The sequence below is a fragment of the Thunnus albacares genome, chromosome 24 (genome assembly GCF_914725855.1).
Source record: "Thunnus albacares chromosome 24, fThuAlb1.1, whole genome shotgun sequence".
NCBI lineage: Eukaryota > Metazoa > Chordata > Actinopteri > Scombriformes > Scombridae > Thunnus > Thunnus albacares.
In genome coordinates, this window is record NC_058129.1 from 19,943,065 (window position 1) to 19,968,683 (window position 25,619).

At 38.5% G+C, this 25,619-nt stretch overlaps 4 protein-coding genes across 9 annotated transcripts in view; 2 read left to right on the forward strand and 2 right to left on the reverse strand.

Moving 5' to 3' along the window:
* The window catches only part of LOC122976060 (NLR family CARD domain-containing protein 3-like), a 395,924-nt gene that overhangs the window by 23,459 nt on the left and 346,846 nt on the right, over positions 1 to 25,619 (reverse strand). The window lies entirely within an intron of this gene.
* On the reverse strand, positions 1,034 to 3,167 carry LOC122976106 (putative claudin-24). Its single transcript, XM_044344406.1, has one exon. It carries the CDS (start codon positions 2,757 to 2,759, stop codon positions 2,091 to 2,093), a length of 669 nt encoding a protein of 222 aa, XP_044200341.1. The 5' UTR covers positions 2,760 to 3,167; the 3' UTR covers positions 1,034 to 2,090.
* On the forward strand, positions 5,608 to 9,559 carry dph3 (diphthamide biosynthesis 3). Its single transcript, XM_044344442.1, has 3 exons — positions 5,608 to 5,877; positions 7,297 to 7,371; positions 8,992 to 9,559. Exons 1-3 carry the CDS (start codon positions 5,770 to 5,772, stop codon positions 9,064 to 9,066), a joined length of 258 nt encoding a protein of 85 aa, XP_044200377.1. The 5' UTR covers positions 5,608 to 5,769; the 3' UTR covers positions 9,067 to 9,559.
* Positions 15,157 to 23,908, forward strand: LOC122976119 (CD59 glycoprotein-like). Of its 6 annotated transcripts, none has more exons than XM_044344433.1 (6): positions 15,157 to 15,181; positions 19,679 to 19,776; positions 20,535 to 20,618; positions 21,215 to 21,319; positions 21,819 to 21,892; positions 22,953 to 23,908. In XM_044344433.1, exons 3-6 carry the CDS (start codon positions 20,564 to 20,566, stop codon positions 23,073 to 23,075), a joined length of 357 nt encoding a protein of 118 aa, XP_044200368.1. In that variant the 5' UTR covers positions 15,157 to 15,181; positions 19,679 to 19,776; positions 20,535 to 20,563; the 3' UTR covers positions 23,076 to 23,908. The 6 variants fall into 6 exon arrangements, with proteins under 6 accessions (XP_044200368.1, XP_044200367.1, XP_044200370.1 ...); XM_044344432.1 differs by lacking the exon at positions 15,157 to 15,181 and adding an exon at positions 16,789 to 16,891; XM_044344435.1 differs by lacking the exon at positions 15,157 to 15,181 and adding an exon at positions 18,681 to 18,787.

Here is a 25,619-nt window from a genome sequence, read left to right on the forward strand (position 1 = left end):
TATATTTTTGTGGTTTTATAAACATTTTCATGTATTTTTGAAATACAGAAAAAATTTTGTTTTACAGTATTACGTTTTAGAGTGACTTAAAATGACATGATGTTTCTGATAGTTGCTGCCTGATACAAGAATCTATTTAAGGAGAATATTAACTGTAAATTAAAACACAGATCCAGCTGCTCCTCGTCCTCCTGCTCATCTTTACTTCTTAGCAGATATTTAAAATCTTTACACTGAGCAGAGTCACACAAACACACTGAAATAACTTTTTTATTTTCTGCTCATTATTATTTACACGCTGCTCATCTTTACAATCGTCTGCTAATGATGTTCACAACTTGATTCAATGCATTTATCATAATCATAATAATATGTTCCAAAGCTTTCCTCTGGATCTGATTGAACACAAAGTGATTTTAAACAAAAACACATCAGCAGCATCATCTTCTCTCTGACAAACAAAAAACACAATATACAAATATACGTATATACACATTTTGTCCTGTTTTTCATTCTGATCTCAGTTTTTTAAACACTAAAATGCATTTTCTTTACTCCAAACTGAACTCATTAATCACCTTCAATAATACTTTTTAGCATTTTTCATGAATTTAATCAATAAATCATCTTTTTTTCTTTCCATCCTCACTGCTGAAGGTAAGATAGGATGAAGTTGTGCCACCAGACAATGAAACAAAGAGATTTAAACATGTTTTAGCTGCACACACAAAAAGACACGCAGTCAAACACTGATAAAACTCTTCTGTATCTTTGGCTCCATTAAAATGTGTGAAGAATAAAAAACAAAAACATCTGAAAGACTGAAACTGAAAAGAAGAAATTATATTTATGTTGGAGCTGAAATAAAGGCCAATAAGACTTTAAACCTGTGAATTACTTTTGAAGTTTGAGGTTTCAACTCTTTAAAAGAATCTAAAAGTTTGCTCCACTTGATATTTTGTGGTTGTCAGGTTAGAAATCTTCTTCTACAATCTGAAATAAACAGTTTAAAACTGGTTAATTGAGAAAATAAGAATTTCCATTGCAGTTTTGTGATCTTCCTGGATTTAGATTTTCAATTTTTGCATAATTTCAGACATACTTCCCCAAACGTCTGCCTGAAGTGGGCTGGGATCTCAAGTAAAATTTCAGTAGAAAAAGTTCCATAGATTTTTAAAAGCAGGAGTTTGAAAGGATGTTTGACCTAATATCCAGAAAATGTTGCTTGCTTCAACTTTAACACAACATTTAAAATGTCTAGACCTTTCTGATGAGGAATTACACTGAGAAGATAAGCATTTGCAGTGCAGTTTATGCTCTGCCCAGATGTTACTTTTGGACCTTGGAGCACTAAAAACCTGAATTTGTTCATGTTGAAGCGTCAATTTCATGCTGACATAGTTTGAGATCTCAGGTAGAATTTAAAGTTCTGTGGATTTGAACAATGTTTGTTTTGTCGTCTCAGTGCTGTAAACATGTAGACCTTTTAAAGAGTTTAAAACATTTAGACTTTTTGATAAAGTGGAGTTTGTTCATGATGAAGGAGACGAGAGGACGAGTTTGACATAAGGAGGAAGTATCATTCCTCAAAATGTCAGCCTGATGTTTGGAATCTGTAGGCAATTTAAGATCTCTTGTCTCATGGAAGATTTCTAATTTATTATCCAGAATCTGTCAATTTATACAAATTTTTAGACACTTTAAAACATTTAAACTGTTTAAAACTCTGTGGTTAAGAACTAAGTTGAGAAAATAAGCATTTTATTGCAGTTTCGTGCTCTTTCGATGTTTGATCACCAAAAAAACATGGAACAACCTAAATTTGTTTTTTAGAAAGCATCATTTTCGAGACATCCCCTCAAACTTCAGCCTGAGATCACTAATTTAAAGTTTTTGTTCATCTCATGGGAGATTTCTGATCCAACATCCAGAAAATGTCCAGTGGTGTTAACTTTTAGACCTTTTAAAGAGTTTAGACTTTGTGTTATGATGTTCCGTTTGGACTGAATTTATTTGTGATGAAGGACACGAGAGGACTAATATGACAGAGAGCAGGTTTGGAAACAGACTTGTGGTGTCCCTGACGGGTCTCAGACATACTCAGACCTGGTCCTGATGGAGGGGCGTCCCGGCTGCACCCTGACCAGAGGGATGGGGATGGATGAGTTACAGTTTTCCTTCTGCAGACATAAACAGGAAGTGAGCAGCAGAGTTCCCGCCACCAGGTGCAGCACACCTGCCGTCCAGCCACAGAACAGTGCGTCCCCGAACTCCCAGCGCGGCAGCAGCTCTGGCAACGACTCATCGAAGTACCGCAGTACGGTGAGGTGGGCGATGTATGACACTGGGATGAGCCCCAGGACCCCAGCCACCAGGCACAGTGCCCCCCCCGCCATCTTCATTGCCCGCTTGCACCGCAGGTCCTCCAGCCGGCCAGCGCAGCTGTTGACCACGTGCATGCCGGGGATGGCGAGCAGCAGTGCCAGCAGGCCGGCGGCCAGCGTCACGCACATGAGGATCCGGGCCAGCATGATGTCCGGCGGCAGACCCAGCAGGCTGTCGTATGGCCGGCACTCCAGCGCCCCTAGCTCCTGCACCACGCAGGTCTCCCACAGGCCCAGCTCATAGCTCTCCGTGGGGAGCAGATCTGTGGAGAGCGTGAGCCAGGTGGACATCAGGGTGGTGGCCAGTGAGCACAGCCAGGCCCCCCCGGAGAACAAGACCCCCAGCAGCTCCAGAACACAGATACTCGGTTCCATGACGGCGCCGTTCCAAGTCTGATGATCCCCGGGTCTCCTGTTCGTCCCACTCTTTACCTCGCTGTCAGGAGGGGGGGGCTCCTTTCCAGGGCATCAGTCCGTCAGAGTGATATCCTGTGAAGGCCGCCAGACTCGGAAAAAGCCGGTCCAACATTCAACACTCGTCTCCAGCTGAGAGGAGAGCGGTGACTCTGCCAAGCCTCACCCCCCCCCATCACTCTGCCAGCCCCCAGAGGGGACATAGTGCAAACAACAGCATCATTGAGCCGCCTGCAGGCAGGATGTCGTTGGATTGAGACAGGATGTTATCGATGCTCAAATCTCCGTCTGAAGTTCTCGGCATCTCTGCTTCCTCGCTTTGTCTCCCCCCCACCACCACCCCGCCCTGCCCCCCCACAGCGCTGCCAACAAAAGTACGATTTTTTTTATTTTATTTTTTTTTATTTTTTTACCTGATGTCTGTTCAGGAACTCTGTTCAGGACAGAGTGCAATTAGAGCTGAGAAAACAGGAAGAAGTTTCTCTGGTGTCCATAGCAACCCATACACAACATCCAGGCCTGGCAACCAGAGAGACAGATGCAGGATTTTCATCTCTGTATTCAAAGATAAATAAAAGAATAATATGACAGGAATATTTCAGAGATCTGTGGAAGTTTGTAGTGACTTCAGATTTCTGATCAAACATCCAGAAAATGTCAATTTATACAAACTTTGAGACACTTTGAAACATTAAACTGTCTAAAACTCTGTGGTTAAGAACTACATTCAAAATAAGCATTTTTTATTGTAGTTTTCTGCTCTCTCCAGTTGTTCATTTACTCTTTTGATCACCAAAAAACCTGAATTTGTTTTTCGAGAAAGCATCTTCTTAGAGACATATCAGCCAAATTACAGCCTGACGTTTGAGATCTGTAGACAATCTGAGATCACTCATTTAAAGTTTTGATCAATGTTTGGTTCGTCTCATGGAAGATTTCTGATCTAACATCCAGAAAATGTCCAGTGGTGCGAACTTTTAGACTTTTAAGGAGTTTAAAACACTTCGACTTTGTGATACAGAACTACACTGAGGAAATAAGCATTTTTATTACAGTTTTGTGCTCTTCCCAGATGGCAAGTTTCAACTCTCAATCACCAAAGACCACCAAAAACCTGCATTTGTTTGTGCTGAAGCATCATTTTAGAGATTTCTGTAGAAAATATTATTGTATTGTATTATTTTAGAAGTTGGAAAACCAGTTCTAGCCTGGTTAGCCATTGTTAGCCATTGTTAGCCATTGTTAGCCATTGTTAGCCAATGTTAGCCATTGTTAGCCAATGTTAGCCATTGTTAGCCAATGTTAGCCATTGTTAGCCATACCAGTTGGTACGTGGTACGCAGCCACAGAAGTTGGATGGTACTGTGTGTACGACTGATTTAATGAGACACAAATAAGACATAAGTGCTAATATAGAGCATATTACTACAACTTTCACACAAGGTTCTTCTGACTTTCTGAGTCGGATATCCGACCAGTTAACCAGCAATATTTTAAGAGCATTCAATAATCATTTACATGTTTTACATTAAATTAAAATATTTAATACTGGATGTCTCTTTGCTGTACAAAACTTTGTTGTACATTTTCCAACGGAGTTCAGCTTGATGTCTTTGTGGTGACTTTGATGTATTCAGATCATTCATTGACCAGTGATGATTGTTTAAAAATGACTGACATTAACATAATTAACCCAGTGTATCTTGCACTGGCACTGAAGGACTCCACTTTGAGAACCACTGGAGTAGCTGACCGTCCTGAATTGTTTTTTGTTTTGTTCATATCTTCATCATGTTTATTGAAATTTTATGTTTGTCCTGTAAAACAGCTCCCCAAAGTAACGCCAGCTGTGAAGGAAAAAAGCAAAGTCACTTTTATTTATATAACGCATAAAAACAACAGGAGTTGACCCACAGTGCTTTGCAGTCAGCCGTGACATCTGCCACAGTACAGGTATACATGATTAAATGAATAATAGTAAGAAATATAATACAATGGCACAATAATACATATAATACATAGAAGACAAGACTATAATGGAAAATAGTGGTGATCTATGATACGTACAGATCGCCCCTCACGGTTCGGCATGTGAAACACAGATTAATTGCAAAGTGTAATGTCTCATTTAAGACAAAGTAACTGCTGTAGCAACAAGTCTTGGACAGACAGCGTGTTGCTAACAGGGATTTTGAAGAGCAACAACCAAACCAGTGTTTAAGACCACGGGGCAAAAGTTTCTTGCTGTGTTTTACAGAATATATGTAAAGCAAAGTTTTATTTGTGTGTCCCCCCCCCCTTTTTTTTTTCTTTTTTGCTGATCCGAAGAATGATCCGATCTGTGAGTTTTGTGATCCGTTGCACCCTGAATGGAAAACCCTTAAAAAAGCTTAAATGATAAAATCAGAATCAAAGTAATAAAATAGGAGGATTAGATAAATTGAATAAAAACAAACAAGAGATCAAAAGAAAAGGTCAATATAAAAAAAGGTCCAACTCCTGCAAAAATACCAGATAAACAACCTTAAATTTAAAAGCACTCGAGTCTTAGAATTTCTTTACAGCAGCTGCTGTTTCTTCTCAAATGGCGCCACCTGGTGGACATGAATAGGAACTACAGACACATTTTAAACTGTTTCCAGCCTATCGTGCAGTTTGCATTTTCTACATGTCTCCTTTATATTTTTCTCACAGATGTTTATGTTTATTCTTATTTTATCACGGTAACTTTTTGTCTCCTCCCTGCTACTTCCTCACAGAATGATTGGACACTGAGGGAGACTGAAACCTGCAGGTGGCATCATCATGGCTGCCAGCTGCCGTAAACATCACAGTAGAAGAAGAAAAATGCGTCACACGTCTGAGACAACTGCGAGTTGCGTCATCACGCCGTGCCCACCACACGCGTCGACAACAGACGCTGAACTGTTGACATCTTTTTTCAGACACATTTGTCCAGTTTTCGGATGAAATGTCGGTGTTTCACGACGAAGTGGAGATCGAGGACTTTGAGTATGACGAAGACACGGAGACGTTTTACTTCCCGTGTCCCTGCGGAGACAGATTCGCCATAACTAAGGTAACCAAGGCTAACTGCTAACTGCTACCGGCTAACTGCTACCGGTCTCCTGGGGCCTGTAATACCAAGCAGGTTCAACATATCCAGGATTTCTTCTGGTTATCTGGCTTCACTGAGCCTAACATTGTCCGTCCAGAACCAGATCTATGAAGCTGTTAACAAGCAGCTCAGTAACTCTGGGATCAGAACCATGAATGAAGTTCTTCATATGATGAATGATGAAATGTAAACGAGCCTGTAATCATACAACAAACACTAGAAATCATAAATAAATAAAATACATGTAGGAATTATTCTATATGACTGAAGTATAGAGGGAATATTATTACTGTTTAGAAACCATCTGAATATGTCACATAAACTTAAAGTAAGTAGTTTATCTGCAGTTTTCATCACACAGTTGTCTGATGTTATTCTGACTGCAGCGATGAATCAGAGAGTAAAATCACTATTAAACTATTAAAATATGTGTTTGGTCCGTTTGTTAGAAGCTCAGATTTAAAACCAGAAACACGAAACAATAAAATGTTTCTTCTGATCTATAAAAATATATATTGATCTTTTTGAAAAGTCACTTTGTTGTAACTCAGACTTTTGTCCTGTAGAACGATGACTCTTTATTTCCAGTGATCTGATTGGTCAGCGGTCGGGGTGTTAACCTGTTACCATGGTGATGAAACCCGGAGTTACACCTGAGGTTACCTCCTGTTTCCTGGTTCAGGCCTCAGGTGGATTCGGCATAGATTTATCGATCATTTGTATTGATACATGAAAGGTTTTATTTGATGTTTCACTAGTAAGTCAATCGAGGTCATCAGGACGAGGACGTAAAATATCTCCATTTTTGAATGGAATTTGTTTGCTTTTATTAAAGAAAAATACTCCTTGTTTATATATCAGTCAGTCATTATTATGAATTATATTGCAATTATTATTATTATTGATCATGTTTCCATGCCGACCGACTTCACACCAAACACCATAGAAAGATCGTCTTCATCCATCAGTGGTTTATTTATTTAGATAGCAGAAAAGCGATTGGCTCCCACTAGACGTTGAGGGTTTCTGATGAATTCAGCAAGGATTTATTGATCACTTGTATTGATAGGTGATGGGTTTTAAACCATCCTAGTGTTTTTCCAGAGGACATTCAGACAAGCACGTCAAATTCCTACATTATTGAACTGAGTTTGGTTCTTTGGTTTTGTGAAAGAAACTGACTCTTTCTGTTTTTTTTTAATGGTGTTTGGTTGCTTTTCACTTTATTTCTACTGTCAACCTCATAGTGAACCTGTTTGACTTCACTTTTAACGCATCCACCTGCTGTTTTTGGTGTCAGCAGAGGTCTCATCAGATGAAGTTTGAGCTGTAAACATCAGTAGAAATATGTAAGTGAAGCTGTGTGTTTGTGTTTGACAGGAGGACCTGGAGAACGGCGAGGAGGTGGCGACGTGTCCGAGCTGCTCGCTCATCGTTAAAGTCATCTACGATCAGGTTTGTACACAGAGCTCACGCCTGGTTTAACAACACGCTCCCAAACAGGAGCGGACTGGTCCTGTAACGTTATTCCCGCCACTCGCAGTCGCCATCTTTGTCAGCTCGGCTGCTTGCTCCACTAGTAGAGACTGACCTCATAAGGGAAAGGTTTCCCTTATTCATACGTTTTCTTTGGTAAAATGACACAGTTTGAGTACCTTGTAGTTCATAGGGATATCATATCCTAGTGTCTTTTGCTGAATTTTATAAACCTTTTTCCAAAACATTTTGTTTAAATTCCAAATATATGTGAGTGGTCTCTCCAGCACGGTAGATCTATGTTCATATATTTACTCTGGACTGATTTTTAATTCTCTTGTATGTTTCTTCATCTCCAGTAATATTCTGGTTTGGATATTCTTCAAACTCTTTTTCTGTTTATTTCCACTTTGCTGTGTAATCTGGTTTGCACCCAACATAAAATATCTGAACTGTGCACCATAAAAGTTTTCTTTAGTTTAGGGAGACCCATGTCCCTCCATCTTTTGGTAACTGGAGAGTTTCATCACTAACTCTTTGACTCCCCTGATAAACCAGTATGTGGACAAAGTTCCATTCAATGCTTCACAGATATTCTTTGTTGAAGGTCTGTTGAAACCTTTTTCTGATCCACAGTGTTTCCTTTTTCCTTCAGCAAAACATTTCTGAGATCTAGTCTGATCTGACTCGCTGTATCCCGTCTCCGTTCTTTCCGTCACTCGCTGCCACTGCGACGCTCCTCCATCCTCCCGTCTGGTCCGTCCACCGTGTCGCCTCTTTCCTTCATGTTCCGTGCAGCTTCCCTGCCGCTTTCATACGTCTTCACTCCGTTGTATCTGGAGAGGACTTCCTTCAGGCAGCTGGACTTCAGTGTTTAGGAGTCGCTGCAGGTATTTGATAGCGGAGCTGCGAAGCCGAAGACACGGATGTTATTTCTCCTTGATCTCCCTTCAGGATCGGTTATTTCTTCTTGCATCCGACGTGTCTGCTCCCACGTCAGCGACGGTGTATCACTCCTCCGTCTTCCTCTCTTCTGCTGTGCGTGACTGGACTTGGGTGATGTTCGCCTTCTGTCTGTAGTTCCTTGTTGTTCTCTGTCAGTTTACGGTCTAATTCTTGTCGGAGGTCAGTGATTTCTTCCTCCATCTCCTCTTCAGTCGGTCTTTAAGTGTGGTTTGCTCTTGTCGTAACTCTTGTTTGAGCTCTTTTATATCTTGGCAGTGTCTCTGTGTGCTCTCGTGTTGCCAGAAGACTTGTCATATAGTTTCTACTTTTCTAAGTGGAGTTTGGTTTCATGGTCAGTTATAATTTCACTGATGACACTGTGTTTCCTCTTTTTGTTCTTATGCATGTTTGTATGTTATAGTATTTTAAAACAGGAAACCAGGGCGCTGTCACTGCAGAAAAACAAATCAAACTTACATTTCAGCTTCTTTTGTAATTATTTACATTAATTTCAGTTCCACCGTAAAATATTTCACAGTCTAAGTCTAAAACAGGTCAAATGAAAAGCAGAAGTGGTCCAGACTCTGACTGAAAGTGTAGAAACGAATATAAAGACGTGTTTATTCTGATGTTGTTTGTTGTTTCATGTTTCAGGAGTTGTTCATGTCGGGAGAAATCATCGAGGCTCCGTCGTCATCAGAGAGCAAACTGGAGCTGGCTCAGTCCTGACCCGCCTCCTCCGCAGAACCACGGACTGCTCCTTTAAAAACACTTTATTTATGCACAACAAGAGATGCTTGTGAACCCGGATCAGAACCTCAGGAGCAGCTCGTGTTCACGTTCAAATTCACATGGAGTTCACATTTTTATCTCTTCTTCTGTGGTTTTCAGGCGTTTTAGCTCATTTGATCATTTTCATCCCTGCTGATCGATTCTTAACTTAAACCGTCACCTTTCTTTAGAAATGATCTGAAAAGACGATGCGTTCAGGAGCTGCTGGGAAACATCAGAGTCATCAATGAATATTCATTTTCCTTTACTGATGAATGAACAAACTGTTAAAGTTGAAAGTTTTCACATTGTCAGGAAACAAACAGCTGCCTGAATAACAAAAGAAACAAGTGGAAACATTTAGTTTCTGCTTTCTGTCCGTTAAATGTTGCGTGTTTGTTTTCTGAGAAAACGCCTGTAAATATGTCTCATATTAAAATGATATTCTTTCCCTCTTTTGTCAGCATTTGTGCTCATTTTAACAGAATTCATCTTCATTTATATTCTAGTTTTATTCACTTATATTCAGATTTTGATGCAAATGTTTTTTAAATTCAGTTTCTTTTTATTTGTGAGCTTTGTTTAAAAATAATGAAAATAAAAACAAATGCTGGAATTAATTCTATTATATATGAAATATTAGAATTAGACATATGTAAAGCAACATACAGAAATAAAACAAGAAAATTACAAGAAAATTATACAAATAGGCTCTATATAATATAAATTACATATTATATAATATTTATAATAATTTAGCTAAGGCTAATGGCAGATAAGTGCTGATTAAAATACATTTCTAGCCAAAAGAAAGACATGACAGTAATGTACATAACTTACTATATATGCACCTTGTGTTTAGAGCGAGTGGAGAAATTAAAACTCACCTGGTAGAAAACATGAATGCATTCAGTGCTAGAACATGGGGTAGTGGTGCCCTCTTGTGGCTGAGATTGGTATTACAACACACACACACACAAACACCCGGACCCTGGCAAAACCTGTTTTTCAGCAGTTCTTAGTTCATGAGCACAGGAGAGAAAATAATTTAGATCAGACTTAGAAAGTGGATCTCCAGAAGTATATTTTTCTCCTTATAGGGCTTCCGTTCTTGGCGTTGTGACGTTAAATCAGCGTTAAATACGGGGATTACCTGTGAGGTGTGCTACGAAGGAAGTTCAACATATCCAGGCTGTCTCTGTGTGAGCTGGCTCGACAAACCCTGAACTCGTGATCAGAGATGAGTTTGGCGTTTGGCGCGTCATTTGACTCTTTTTCCGCACAAATTCGTTAATTAAAAAAACTAATTCGTATTTAGTTGATATAGTTATTTTACCATTCAATGCTCTCTTCGTGCCTCCCACATCCAGCGCTCTTAAACTTTAAACATCATAAACATTATATTCCAGAAGTGCATTCAGGTCTGACTCTGTCCCGTAATGAAGGATCAGTGGAGAACTTTAGGTTTTGGCCAAATCGAAGTGAAATTAATATTAAAGATTGAATATTATCTGTGATAAATCCCAATAGACGAATCAATTTTATTTATTTATTCATTTTTATGTTCAAAGTATTTTTTCATTAGTTTTTAGTTTTTTTATTAATTTGAAACAGTTTGATATATTGTAACAAAATCCCATCCCACAAGTAACCCTAACCTCAAATTGCAAGTCTAATTCTGAGTTTTTACATGCAGAAATCACACTTCAAGTCACTGCGTTCTAGTATTTCACATTAAAGTTGTAAACACATTCATCTCATAACGTTCAAGTATTGCAAGATATTTTCTGATTAATAATGGTCTTGCTGTAATAGAGTGAATAAAAGAGGTTCTGTGAGGTTAAACAACGTTCAAAAAACAAATATACATTCAACATAGTTATTTCATTACTTCTGTAACTTCAAGCTGCTTCTAACTGCTGCATTTTAGACCAATTGAAGATCGCTTGTTACTGTCATGGATAAACCAGAAAAAGCATGTTTCAATATTCAGTTCTGGATGTAATAAAAGCATGTACAAGGATTTCTGTATGTGAAATGGATCAAGTGGGATGGATCGGGGCTAACATTCTTGATATGTGGCGCAAAGGTTAGGCAGGCTGGCAGGGATAAAAAAAACAAACTATTCCCAAACGAGTGACTACATGGCTCTGTGGAACTGTGCAGCCATTCAGATTAATGAAAACATTCTGGAAAACTGTTCTACGTCTGGATGGACCAACAAGCAACATTTCTTTCTTATTGGCATTCAAATGTAAAAAGTTATAAATCATCCAACAATGGACTTCTGACAAGCATTTTTTTCCCAGTATCAAGAGCTGGAAGGGTCACTGGCTTTTAAAGGGTGGTAGATGTGTTTACTGTCAGCGTAGAAATCATCATTTATATTGTATTTTCTAATAGTGAATCATATTATGTCACGATTAGAGAAATTGGCTGAACCAAATTTTCAGATCCAAAGCAGACAGAAAAAAGCTACTTTTGAGCAGAAAAAGCTGTTTTTACACAGAATGTGTGTCTTGCTAGAAAAATCACCTGTATTAAAGGGAAAAGTCACTGTTGTGAATATGATGATTTCTTAAAACAAGGTCACCTATGTAGTAGAATTGTGCAATTATTTTTTAAATTGGTGCCCTGTGACTAAAGAAAACCGAGAAAAAAGCTGTAGATTTCCCATATTGCTCTTAAGGTGGAATCCTACAACAACCAGAATGCATTGCGCACAGTCCCATCCATTGACAGGAAGGTATGTTTACAGAATGCAGCCGGCAAGTACTTTACTGATGCCCTGCATCACCCTTGTTAGTCCAACTCTGCTCCGAGTGTCTTCCCCAGTTTATCAGCTCCCAGTCTGCCCGTGTGTTGTGTCACCTGTTGTCTGATTACTTTACTTCCTGTGTTTTCCTGCCTTTGTTGATTACCTCGTGTGTTTCACCTGTGTTCAGTTTGCAATCACATCCTGTGTATTTATAGTCCAGTTTTCAGTTTGGTCTTTGTTGAGTCGTCTGTGTTTATGTCTTGTGTTTGTTCTGGTCATGATCAGTTTCCTTTGTTCCTGAGTCTCAGTGTCTCCTGTGACTTTTGAATTAATTCATTAAATATTCTGCATTGTATCCTGCCTGCCATCTCTTGCGTTTGGGTCCGCCTGCTCCACGCACCAACCTGACAGAAACTTTATTATTCAGACACTGAATGTTGAACTGTATGTTTTTAATCTGACCTGGAATTAATTACTTGGATAAGAAGCTGAACTCTGTCTCTATTGTTCCTGTAATAAGGGACTGTTGGTTATTTATCAGAGGGAGGAAAATGCATGACGCCCCCTCCATCGTAAATGACCATATTTTATTATATTCATTCCGAAGGTCGGTAGTATTATAGTATAAACGTAGAATCCTGACATCAGATCCTGATACAGAAACTGGACTTTGATACTCAAGTTGTTTGATGAAGGATTATAATTCATGTTTATTGAGGCGTCTGTAGATCAGTAATAATTTTAATCAGTTATTTTATAACACAATGAACTCAATGACCTGTCAGTTAAATGTCTTAAATCTGATGAATCTAAATGTAACGTTCAGCTTGTCTTCACATGAACGTCATGATGAGTTATTTATTCTAACAGCACACAGTTAAACACTGAGAAACCATCAATACAACAATAAATCTACAAATACATGAAGAATAAATGAGTGACAAACATCCATAAAGTGTCATCATGTTGTGAGTCTTCCTACCTGTCCCTCCTCCTCTACAGGTGGAGCTCTGACTCGTTCCAGGAAACAGCTCACCTGTGGCAAACACTTTTCTGACAGACGTGGAGTGGAGAGTCTTTGTCTTCAGCAGTTTGGATGTTAACTGTAAGTTTGCTTTGTTTCATAGTTGAACTTTCTCTTTAGTAACTTCAGGGTTTGTTTCTTGCTGTGTGATGTTTTTATTTCATCAGAAAGTTTGGAGAACTCTCATGTTGGAAGATAAATCTACATGTTGTTAAATGATTGATTTACTGGAATCAAACAATATTAATGAACAGCTGATGATTATTTCCTTTCTTCAGCTCTCACAAATCAAACTAAATCTACTTTTTTAAGGTTGTTTCCAGCAGCGTAAAGTCAGACACTACAGTATAGGCCTGCTACTGTTTCCTGTGGAAGCTTTAAATCAAATGTATTGTATTGACTGATGTGGAGGGACAGTCAGAGGACGTCATCAAGTTCAATGTTGCTACAATAACATGCATACAGTCCACTTGTGTTCTTGCTTTATAAGGACTTATTACTGGTATATGCAGTTAGACAGGAGCTGATGATGTGTGTATTTATTGCTTCATATATCTTTGTAATCAGAGTTCATCTGTAACTACTGAGTTTCTCTCAGAAGTTCACGTGTACCATCACCACATTAAAACACTGTCGGCTTTATGCACAATTTGATCCAAATTAAACTACTCAATTAAAAAAGGCTATAAAATAGTTTCACTTTACACGAAATGACACCAAACATTTATTGAGCTGCCAATGCAAAACATGAAAAATAAGATTTAAAATTTAACAGTAAGCTGTCAACATTGTAGAACTTGGGACTTCAGCTTATGAACAGCTTGGAAGAATATCTTAAATATATATTTAAACATTTTAACATTAGCTTAAGTTCAGCATTACATTAAACTTGGACTTGTATCTTTTATCTTAGTATAAATCAGTATAAACTAGTCAATATTACTGCAGGAATAATCCCATTCATCCAGGTCATGAAAAAGGAATAACATTATTGCACAGAAATAACTGTCCAGGCCAGTCAACAAAAAGTCCTTTCAAGATTCATATACATCATTCTGCAGAAATCACAATCAGAATAATATGTGGCATTCTCAAACTGGAGAACATATTTCACTGTGCAGGCCAGACATTTGTTTTGGGTCTGGTTCCACAAAAGGGCCTTGAAAGGCCAACAGAGTGTTGAAGGAAACTGGAGATTCAGGAACATCAATCTGAAGAATCAGACTCAGAAAAATATAACATTATTGAACAACAACAATAAAACAGCCAGTATGGCGTGTGAGGTCACGTTTGACTGTCTATGCTAGAAGCTTGTTTTTGAGGCTCATGAACCTGGGGGATGGTTTTGGGTGGTTTTGAGTGTCAAGTCCAACAAACAGTCTTTGAAAGACCTCAAAGGTCTTGTGAAGTCTCGCTGGGTACTGGAGATTCATCCTCTGGCCAGATTGTCGAGAGATTTCAGCACAGGGATTCCCTCGATTATGATTCCACTGCATCTGGCTCATGGCAAACGTAGATCCTCACACTGTGTGTCTTCAGGTCTTCATGTGCTCTGGTCTCTGCTATTTCCCGGTGCAACAAACAAGAACAGACATTAAGAAATTGTTTCATACAAGTAAAGAGAAGTCATGAGTTTTGAATCAGATGCTGATAGATAGAGAGCTCTAGATGGATAACAGTGTTTCCCGCAAGCACAAGCATCAGAGATGTTGTGGAGAGCCCTGCAGGGCTGTGATTGGCCAGCAGTAACAGGAAGTGGTCACTGAAACCTGCAGAGCAGCACGTCTGCAGGTTTCAGGTTTGTGGGTGTCGACAGAGAAGAAGACAGTTCTTTAGTCATTTTTCTGACCCCACTGGCAGATTTTCTTGCTTGAAATGATCAAATTTCACCAGTTCAAAGAATATTTAGTAGCGTTTCCAGTAGGGGAGTTTTTGCAGTGTAGATTCTTTCGCTAATGGAAAGTTAATTGAAGATCATCTTACTGTTGCTTCTGTCTTTAATCATTTTTTTTCTTGAGTCTGTATATGAGTAGCAGCAGGAGCACTTACTGTTACTGCTGGCCAATCACAGCCCTGCTTGTTATTAGACATGTTTCAATAACAGGAAGTGGTCACTGAACCCTGCAGAACAGCAGAGACAGAGAAGACAGTGATGATCACCTCCAACCAATCAGGTGCATCTGTATGAGGACATGTGAGCGTTTAGTTTCAGGTGGTGATTGATCCTTTCATCAGTTGTGATCGTCACCAGATCATCGCTCTCAACCTGCAGCAGAGTCTCTACTTCCTGTGTGAGTGTTTTTCTTACAGTCGACTGTGTTAAGTTCAGTTTATTTGATTTATTTATTGGAACTGCAACATACAATTATGCACAGGCAGCAGTTCACTGTATTTAGTGTTTGTAGAGAAACGCTCATTTACAACAGCTGTCCACAGGAGGCTTTTTTACAAAGTTAAAAAGAAAGAAAATCAAACTCCAGGTGTGTCTATACAGGGGTGTTAGGTGTGAGAGCAGTGTTGTTTCTCTTTCAGCCATGATTTAACACCTCTGTTGAAAACATTAACATTGTGTTGCATTTTCAGCTCCATAGTTTTGCTCCATTAACAGAAAAGACTGATTGTCCAGATGAGGTTTTGTGCAATGTGACAGTTAGTGTTTGTTGAGGCTCGTGTGCTGACTCTGCTGGAGTGCTGCTGTCTTCTAACAAACTGTGTGAGGAAGTAGCTGCTAACCGACCAATCAGAGCTCAAACAGCAGTCAAACTATATTTATACTAAACTTATATTGATATACATGTTTATATGTGGGGATTTCACAGAGCTTCAGTTACAAATGAGAGAATCAAAGTAAATACAGTTGTCATTTCAGTTTGATGCCAGTTAAATGTTCCATCTCTGTAACAGGATGTGATGATCAATGGTGTCAAATGCAGCACTAAGATCTAACAAGACGAGTACAGAGAGGAGCTCTTTGTCTGATGCAGTCAGCAGATCATCAGTAACTTTCAGCAGCTCTAAATCCCGACTGAAACCTGCAGTTAGTTCAACACAATGTTCAGTGATGGAGACGTTAACATGATGGAAAATGATGCCTGGTTTTATTATCTACTACAGTAATTCTCACTGGAAATGATGGATACAGGAGATTTGATGAGCTAAATGGACGAGAGGCAGCGGATCAATTGATCGGGGTCTTTTCATGCTGATAGTGAGGACAGTGAGACAGAACGGATCCTACAGTCTGAGAGGCAGTTATGTAGGTTTCATCAGTCTAGAGACGACACACACAAACCACACAGCCTCGGTTCTTAGAGGATTAGATATTTCTTAAATCAACAACCATCCATATCTGACATTTATGGTAGAAAGAACAATATTTAGCAAAGTGTAGGATGAAGTAAGGAATAGTGGAGAATAACATGTAGCCATACAAATATGTTGTATTTTTTATACTGAATTTCTTGTGCAAAAATGTTTTATTAATCTCTCTTTTTAATGACAGAAAGCAACTGCTGACAGAAAATTAAGATAGACGTTCATATAATATTTATATATATATATATACACACATATATATATATTTCTATTTACAACTTTAGTGGATTCTACAAATACAAAATACTTCAAACCTACAAATATCACATATTTCTTGGTGTTTTTATGGCACATTTTTGCTCAAATGCAACAAAAACAAACTCCTGGGTGATGGAAGTGATTTCTGATTGATTCGTTACCAGAAGATCAATCTTCCAAATCATAGTGTAAAATATTCAAGCAGTTTAGGGTTAATATGATGTTTATAATTATATCCACCATAATTACTGTTCCACACGTGACAATAACCTGTCAGTAAGTGAAGATACTGAGTAGGTGACAGAATAAAGTGTAACACCAGCTGCGGGTCACTGTGACGTCACACCTCTCTCTTCCCGCCTATTTCCTGCCTACATTTACTTCTCTTTCTCTGACATGATGGCGCAGATTCTTTTCTCCATCTAAAGGTAATGTAACCGACAGTTTCAGTGTTTGACTCTTTAATGGCTGTTTGTTCATGTTGTTAGTGCTAACTGCTGTTAGCTTAGCTCCTCTAGAAACAGCAGAACACCTATACTACCTATACTATACCACCTATACTACCTATACTATACCACCTATACTATACTACCTATACTATACCACCTATACCACCTATACTATACTACCTATACTACCTATACTATACCACCTATACTATACTACCTATACTATACCACCTATACTACCTATACTATACCACCTATACTATACTACCTATACTATACCACCTATACTACATATACTATACCACCTATACTACCTATACTATACCACCTATACTATACTACCTATACTATACCACCTATACTACCTATACTATACCACCTATACTATACTACCTATACTGCCATGCTATACTACCTATACTATACCACCTATACTACCTATACTATACCACCTATACTATACCACCTATACCACCTATACTATACTACCTATACTATACCACCTATACTACCTATACTATACCACCTATACTATACCACCTATACTACCTATACTATACCACCTATACTATACCACCTATACTACCTATACTATACCACCTATACTATACCACCTATACTATACTACCTATACTATACCACCTATACTACCTATACTATACCACCTATACTATACCACCTATACTACCTATACTATACCACCTATACTACCTATACTATACCACCTATACTATACTACCTATACTGCCATGCTATACTACCTATACTATACCACCTATACTACCTATACTATACCACCTATACTATACCACCTATACTACCTATACTATACCACCTATACTACCTATACTATACCACCTATACTATACTACCTATACTATACCACCTATACTACCTATACTATACCACCTATACTATACTACCTATACTGCCATGCTATACTACCTATACTATACCACCTATACTACCTATACTATACCACCTATACTATACCACCTATACTACCTATACTATACCACCTATACTACCTATACTATACCACCTATACTATACTGCCTATACTATACCACCTATACTACCTATACTATACCACCTATACTATACTGCCTATACTATACCACCTATACTACCTATACTATACCACCTATACTATACCACCTATACTACCTATACTATACCACCTATACTACCTATACTATACCACCTATACTACACTACCTATACTATACCACCTATACTACCTATACTATACCACCTATACTATACTACCTATACTACCTATACTATACCACCTATACTACCTATACTATACCACCTATACTACCTATACTATACCACCTATACTACACTACCTATACTATACCACCTATACTACCTATACTATACCACCTATACTATACTACCTATACTACCTATACTATACCACCTATACTATACTACCTATACTATACCACCTATACTACCTATACTATACCACCTATACTATACTACCTATACTATACCACCTATACTACCTATACTATACCACCTATACTATACTACCTATACTATACCACCTATACCACCTATACTATACTACCTATACTGCCATGCTATACTACCTATACTACCATATGATACAACCATAGTATAGACAGTGAAAACGAGTCCAAAGCATTGACTATATATAAAGATTTATTTATTTATAGAAACTAAATGGTCAACCCAAAGTGTATACTGACGTCTGTGCTGCAGAAACAGAATATAACAAGCTGCTAGATATCAGTGTGACAACTGATAAGCAGCTCAAAAAGACAAACAGTCTTATAAATGCTAACAGCTGGAGAAAATCATCTTGACCTTCTAAGAGCCTGTAGGAGAGTGTTTGACTGCCTGGTAAACACACCGTGTATTAATACGTATACTGTGCAGTGTTTAGCTGCTTGTGCTTACCACATAACGTTATCTGTTAGTTAATATTAGCTAGCGGTTTAGCTGTTAACGTTTATGTTAGCATTGCAATGGTTGCGGAGCGGTTGATGCTCAGCGTGATGACGTAGACACCAGGAAACGTATGATGGGGGTAGGGGTGGCATATGAGGGGGCATATGACAGAGACTCATCAGCCACACACTTCTCAGTTCTCTGTTAAACAGCGGCTGAGATTGACACTAAAATGAAAATTGCTGGTCCACCTTAAAAGTCAGTCCACCTTAAGTGAGCCTGGTCAAGTTAAGCTAACGCGTTGTTGCTAACTTCGGGGCTAACCCCTCTCGATAGATGAGTGTTTTCTTGAGGAGCTGCAGCATTTATTAACTGACACACAGCCTGTACTGTACAGTTACTGCCAGGTTGACAATTTACGGCTAAACCTTTGCTCTGCTCACACACACACACACGCACGCACTGCCTTATTCCTTAACGGAGCAACGCCACTCTTGCAAAAACACGTAGATGTCCTTTTAGGAACGAAGAGAGTGAGTATGACTAAAAAATCCACAATAACGTAGGGTGTTGCACGGTGTGCGAGAGAAAATCATTAGTAGCTCGTTGACATTTATGATCGTCTGAAATTTTAGCAGCGGCGCTCATAATTCTGCAGCGGCGGTGCGGTGAATGTAGGGGAAACACACTAACTACTGTGATATATGTGCTGTACTCAGTACATCTCACAGTAGTGTGGGTTTAACCCTGTGTGACCTCACTTCAGTTTCTCCTGAAGTTCAAACTATCATGTAAAAGTGAAAACAGAAAACAATAAAACTGATTCTTCATACTTACACACAGGATCCTCCCTGTGGGCGTCGCCTTTCTCCGCCATTCTGCTGTCAGTCAGAGTCACACTGTCACTGAACTCAACAACAACAACAGAAACGCCCAACTGAGTGAGTACACACGGTACTATACTGTACACACGGTACTATACTGTACATACAGTACACACGGTACTATACTGTACACACGGTACTATACTGTACACACGGTACACACGGTACTATACTGTACACACGGTACACACGGTACTATACTGTACACATGGTACTATACTGTACACATGGTACACACGGTACTATACTGTACACATGGTACTATACTGTACACACGGTACACACGGTACTATACTGTACAAACGGTACTATACTGTACACACGGTACACACGGTACTATACTGTACACATGGTACTATACTGTACACATGGTACACACGGTACTATACTGTACACACGGTACTATACTGTACACACAGTACTATACTGTGCACACAGTACAAACAGTACTACACTGTACACACAGTACTATACTTTACACACAGTACAAACAGTACTACACTGTACACACAGTACTATACTGTACACACAGTACAAACAGTACTATACTGTACACACGGTACTATACTGTACACATGATACAAACAGTACTACACAGTACACACAGTACAAACAGTACTACACTGTACACACAGTACTACACTGTACACACAGTACTATACTGTACACACAGCACACACAGTACTATACTGTACACATGATACAAACAGTACTACACAGTACCACACAGTACAAACAGTACTACATTGTACACACAGTACTCTATGGTACTCAGTGTTTGGGTGACTGAGCTGCTGTGGACAAACTGATTCCAGATGAACCTGTGAGCTGTGTAGAGGTGAAAATGAAGCGCTCCCTGGGGATCTGCGTGGTGATGTGCTGCGCTCTGATTGGACTCGGTACGTTTCATTCTGTCTCATGAGATCATGTTCTGAAGTACTGAGACTGATTTCAGGTCAGTTTCAAGCTTTATTATTTTCTCATCACTTTTTTAATCTGAACGACCAAAAACATTAACATGACAGATGGTCTGTTTTTATTCTGGAAGAAGACCATGTGTGCTGCTGAAATCCACTTTAACTGACATGAAGTCACTCAAGTGACCACAGCTGCTGAAACACGAACCGTTAACTGATGAATGAGCACAAATCTGAAAAACATCTGGACGGAAACAGATAGTAAGCAGTAATAAGAGTGGTAGTAGGGTTAGTAGTAGTAGTATTAGTAGTACTGTTTATTATTGTCATTAGTAGTAATAAAGTTTATTATTACTATTAGTAGTAGTATTGGTAGTAGTATTAGTAGTACTGTTTATTATCATTAGTAGTAGTAGTAGTGGTGGTTGTGCTAGTAATAAAAGTATTAGTAATAGTAGTATTAGTAACAAAAGGTGTCCCTCAGGGCTCTATTGTTGGGTTTGGGTTGGTGCTGATATGACTCAAGTGACTCAGGTCGGAAAATCCAGATGAGCTGTTAGATGAAATGTGTTTTTCAGGATCAGCCATTCGGTGTTACAGCTGTGAGGATTACACAGGAAGCTGCTCCGAACAAAGAGACTGTGGCCACGACGGCGACGCCTGTCTGACACTCATCGAGAGCGGTACCTGTTTACCTGTTTACCTGTTTACCTGTTTACCTATTTAACTGTTTACCTGTTAAACTGTTTACCTATTTAACTGTTTACCTGTTAAACTGTTTACCTGTTTACCTGTTTAACTGTTTACCTATTCCTGTACTTCTATGTGCCACTGTACCTCTACATATTCTAGTACCTCTACCTGTGCGTCTACTTGTACTGTAGACAACTGAATTCTGATTGGCTGAAGATACTTTCTGTCCAGAGGTTTGCAACCTGTGGGTCTCGGCCCCCAGAGAGGCCCTAACATGAAGATACAGGGTCAGCTGATGATTAGTGAAAAGTCTGCCACACCAAACTCTATTTATGTTCTGGACTTTTTATATGAAGAGGTCAGAAACTGTAATGTGCTTCGTGTCTGAAGGTTTGATCCTTCACACTCTGAGAACTTTAGATTCTATCTGAAGTTCAGCGATTCTACTCAGAATCTACTGTTTCTGCTATCGTCCTGTTTGTCCTGCAGAAGGAATGACCCACCGCCAGTGTCTCAAGTATTCAGACTGCAAGTACAGCCGACTGGGCCAGATGTTCCCACGGGTACAAACTCTATTGAACTCTACTGTATTCTACCCTACTTTATTCAGCTCCACTGTATTCTACTCTACTGTATTCTACTGAACTCTACTGGATTCTACTCTACTGTATTCTACTCTACTGTATTCTACTCTACCCTACTGTATTCTACTCTACTGTATTCTACTGAACTCTACTGGATTCTACTCTACTGTATTCTACTCTACTGTATTCTACTGAACTCTACTGGATTCTACTCTACTGTATTCTACTCTACTGTATTCTACTCTACCCTACTGTATTCTACTCTACTATATTCTACTGAACTCTACTGGATTCTACTCTACTGTATTCTACTCTACTGTATTCTACTCTACTGTATTCTACTGAACTCTACTGGATTCTACTCTACTGTATTCTACTCTACTGTATTCTACTCTACTGTATTCTACTCTACCCTACTGTATTCTACTCTACTGTATTCTACTGAACTCTACTGGATTCTACTCTACTGTATTCTACTCTACTGTATTCTACTGAACTCTACTGGATTCTACTCTACTGTATTCTACTCTACTGTATTCTACTCTACCCTACTGTATTCTACTCTACTGTATTCTACTCTACCCTACTGTATTCTACTCTACTGTATTCTACTGAACTCTACTGGATTCTACTCTACTGTATTCTATCACTGTACAGGACATTTGCATCACGTCATTTTTCTGTCAGATAAAACTGAATTAAATCTGGAGGTTTCATGTAGTCCAGTCTGTTTCTACTTGTTCTCTACTGAAGTTCTGTTCTGGACTTTACTGGATGATTTTCTACTTTCTTTTACAACATATCAGAAAGAAATATTCTACTTTTTACTTCTCTACATTTATCTGACGGCTGTTTACTTAAAGTTTCAGTTACACTAAACTCTATAACCAGTAGAACCACAGCAGAGGTGTTGAATTATTGATCAGTTTATTGGATTATTGATCAGTTTGTTGTATTTTATGTTGAACAGAATTTTGACATTTGTACTTTCGGAGCACTGATTGATCAGACACATTCTGACGTCATTGATCTTTTCCAGGTGTCCAGTTTTACCTTCAAGTGCTGCAACTCCGACCTGTGTAACTCCGCCCCCTCCTCTGCAGCGAGCTCTCTGATTGGTCTGCTGGCCTCGGTGGCGGTCATGTGGTGGTGCATCTACTGAAGAAACCCAGAAACACGCACTAACGCTGCCGAGCTGCTCTCTAGCACCACCTGCGTCCACAAACACATAGAAACGTCTCTCTAAATGACATAAATTCACACTGAGTAGTAAAGATCAAAGCTTTCTCGCTCCGTCATATGATCAATATTTATATGAAGCTGATTATTGATTGAACATTCGAGGTGTTTATTGATTGGTCACATTTCATTCATTCATTCTAAATATCTGTACAGGAAACATGTTGATGAGACATTCAGAGTCTTAGTGATGTCATAAAAGTGTATTGACATGGAAGAACTACAGGACCCATAATGCTTTGCGTTGTTTGATGTTCATTTTAGTGAAGTATTGGGGTGAAATCTGAGAGTCGTTGATTTCCAGAATTTCTTTGAAGCAGCTGCTAAAATCTAAGATCCATTTCAATAAATATTTACTTATTTCTTAGAAATATTTTTCTGTGTATGTTTGAAATTTAATGAAGATCAAGTCTGACTTTCTCGTTCGCTCAGCTGACTCAGTGATGATTATTGATTACGCTGCCAATTAATGACAAGCGTAGCGACTGAAATCTGTTTCCTTTTTCCTCCAAAACTTTCACTGAAACTTTCTGACTCAAAGTGTCACTGAAACCTTCAGTTTCCATCAGTTCAGATCAATATTTGATTGAAATGAATCAGAGCTACATTTGTTTGTTTGTTTGTTTAAAGAAATTAAAGTCAGAATGTGAAACTTTCATCAGTTCAGATGAAGATTTTGTGAAGCTGCTTCGCTCTTTAACGGGTTTGAAATGACTGTTTGTAAAAGATATTAAATAAATAAACATTTACAACAGACTCAATGTTTTGATTTAAAGTTTTGATTTAAAGTGTTTTTATATGAATTTCTTTAGTGTAAATACTTTGTTTAAATGAAAAACTGAACGTATTTTTGATCCTATTTTTACAGTGTTTCAGCTCCTCATTTGCACCACTATTTAAAAGAAATTATGATTCTATTTAAAGGTCCTGCACAGCTGCTCAGGTGTTTCTAGTCACTGTTCAGCTTGAAGCTGCTCAGTTCTGTGTTGAGGTGATACAGGAAGCAGCGTCCTGAGAACGACATAAAAACACACACACGTTAAAAACGCCTGAAGGTTGTCTGAGTTTTCCTGATGGGACCTGAAGGCAGCAGCAGGTGTTTCCAGGTGTGGGGGGTTTCCCTGTGATGTGTTGCAGAGCAGCGTCCCCCGCAGACTGACTGAAGGTGAGGATCTGTCACAACATCAGATATTCTAACAAATAAATTATGACTGAATAAACTGACGCAGTGTTTTTTACACTGCAGGTGAATATTTTTTACAGCGCAGTGTTCAGTTTAGTATTTTCTGCAATGTAGCACAGTTTATAATGTTTTGGAGTGTAGTGTTGTGGTAATATTTTTACAGTGTATGGTTCAGTGTAGTTTTATTCTTACAGTGTATGGTTGTTATTGATATTACTTTTTACAGTGTAATCTTCAATTTAATATTTTTTAAGTTGTGTGTGGATTATTTTTGTGTTCAGAATACTTTAACAGAGTAGACTTGTAATATTTTTACAGTGTTCAGTTGTGTGTTGTTGTATTTTTTACAGTGTATTTGTATGTTGTATTATTTTTACCGTGTAGTTTGTGTGTACATTTTTTATAATGTAGTTTTATATTTTTACAGTGTAAATTTGAGCATAACACATAAAATTTACAGTGTAGTTCAGTACTGTATTTTTACAGTGTATATATGAGTATTATTTTTTACATTGTGGTGGTTTGTATTTTTTACAGTGTATATATGAGTGTAACCGGAGACCTCGGAGGAAACGCCCGGGGCTCCTCAGCTGTTCTGGATCTGTGACGTCACTTCCTGTCAGTTTTGGTCTTTGAGTACCAAAATACAGGAAGCTATCGAATGTACCTCCAGAGTAAAAGCACGTAAGTGCAGCTGATGGAGGAGACGCCGTCACTCAGAAAAGTCTCCATGTTTTTAATGTTTGTGATTTTCTTTTTTTTTAACCTTCAAACTGTTTTTTAAACCATAAAATCAACTTTTAGCGCAGACAGCTTTTACTCTGACAGCAGCCACAGGAAGTGGCGTGTGCATTTTTACATTTTTATCACTGGACCCCAGTGGATCCCAGTAGATCCCAGTAAGTAATGGATCACTAAAGGTATCACTGGACCCCAGTGGATCCCAGTAGATCCCAGTAAGTAATGGATCACTAAAGGTATCAGTAAAACTTTATTGACAGTAAATTCTTTTCACATAATGTGAGATTTAAAAAAACCTTATTTTTTCACCTGTTATTGAGAGTTTTGTTATTTATTATGTTAATTCCTGTCAGGTTTAATATATAAATAAAATTGATCTCATTTAAAGAAACAAGAGAAAGTGAGAAAACAAATTTAACATGTGAGGAAGATGATTTTACATTTTTATTAAAAATAAAAAAGAACAGAAAGAGGCTATGTTCTGTTTATTTATTTTACTTTATAAAAATATTTGTGTTGTTTTATTTCTGTTTGTTTTACTCT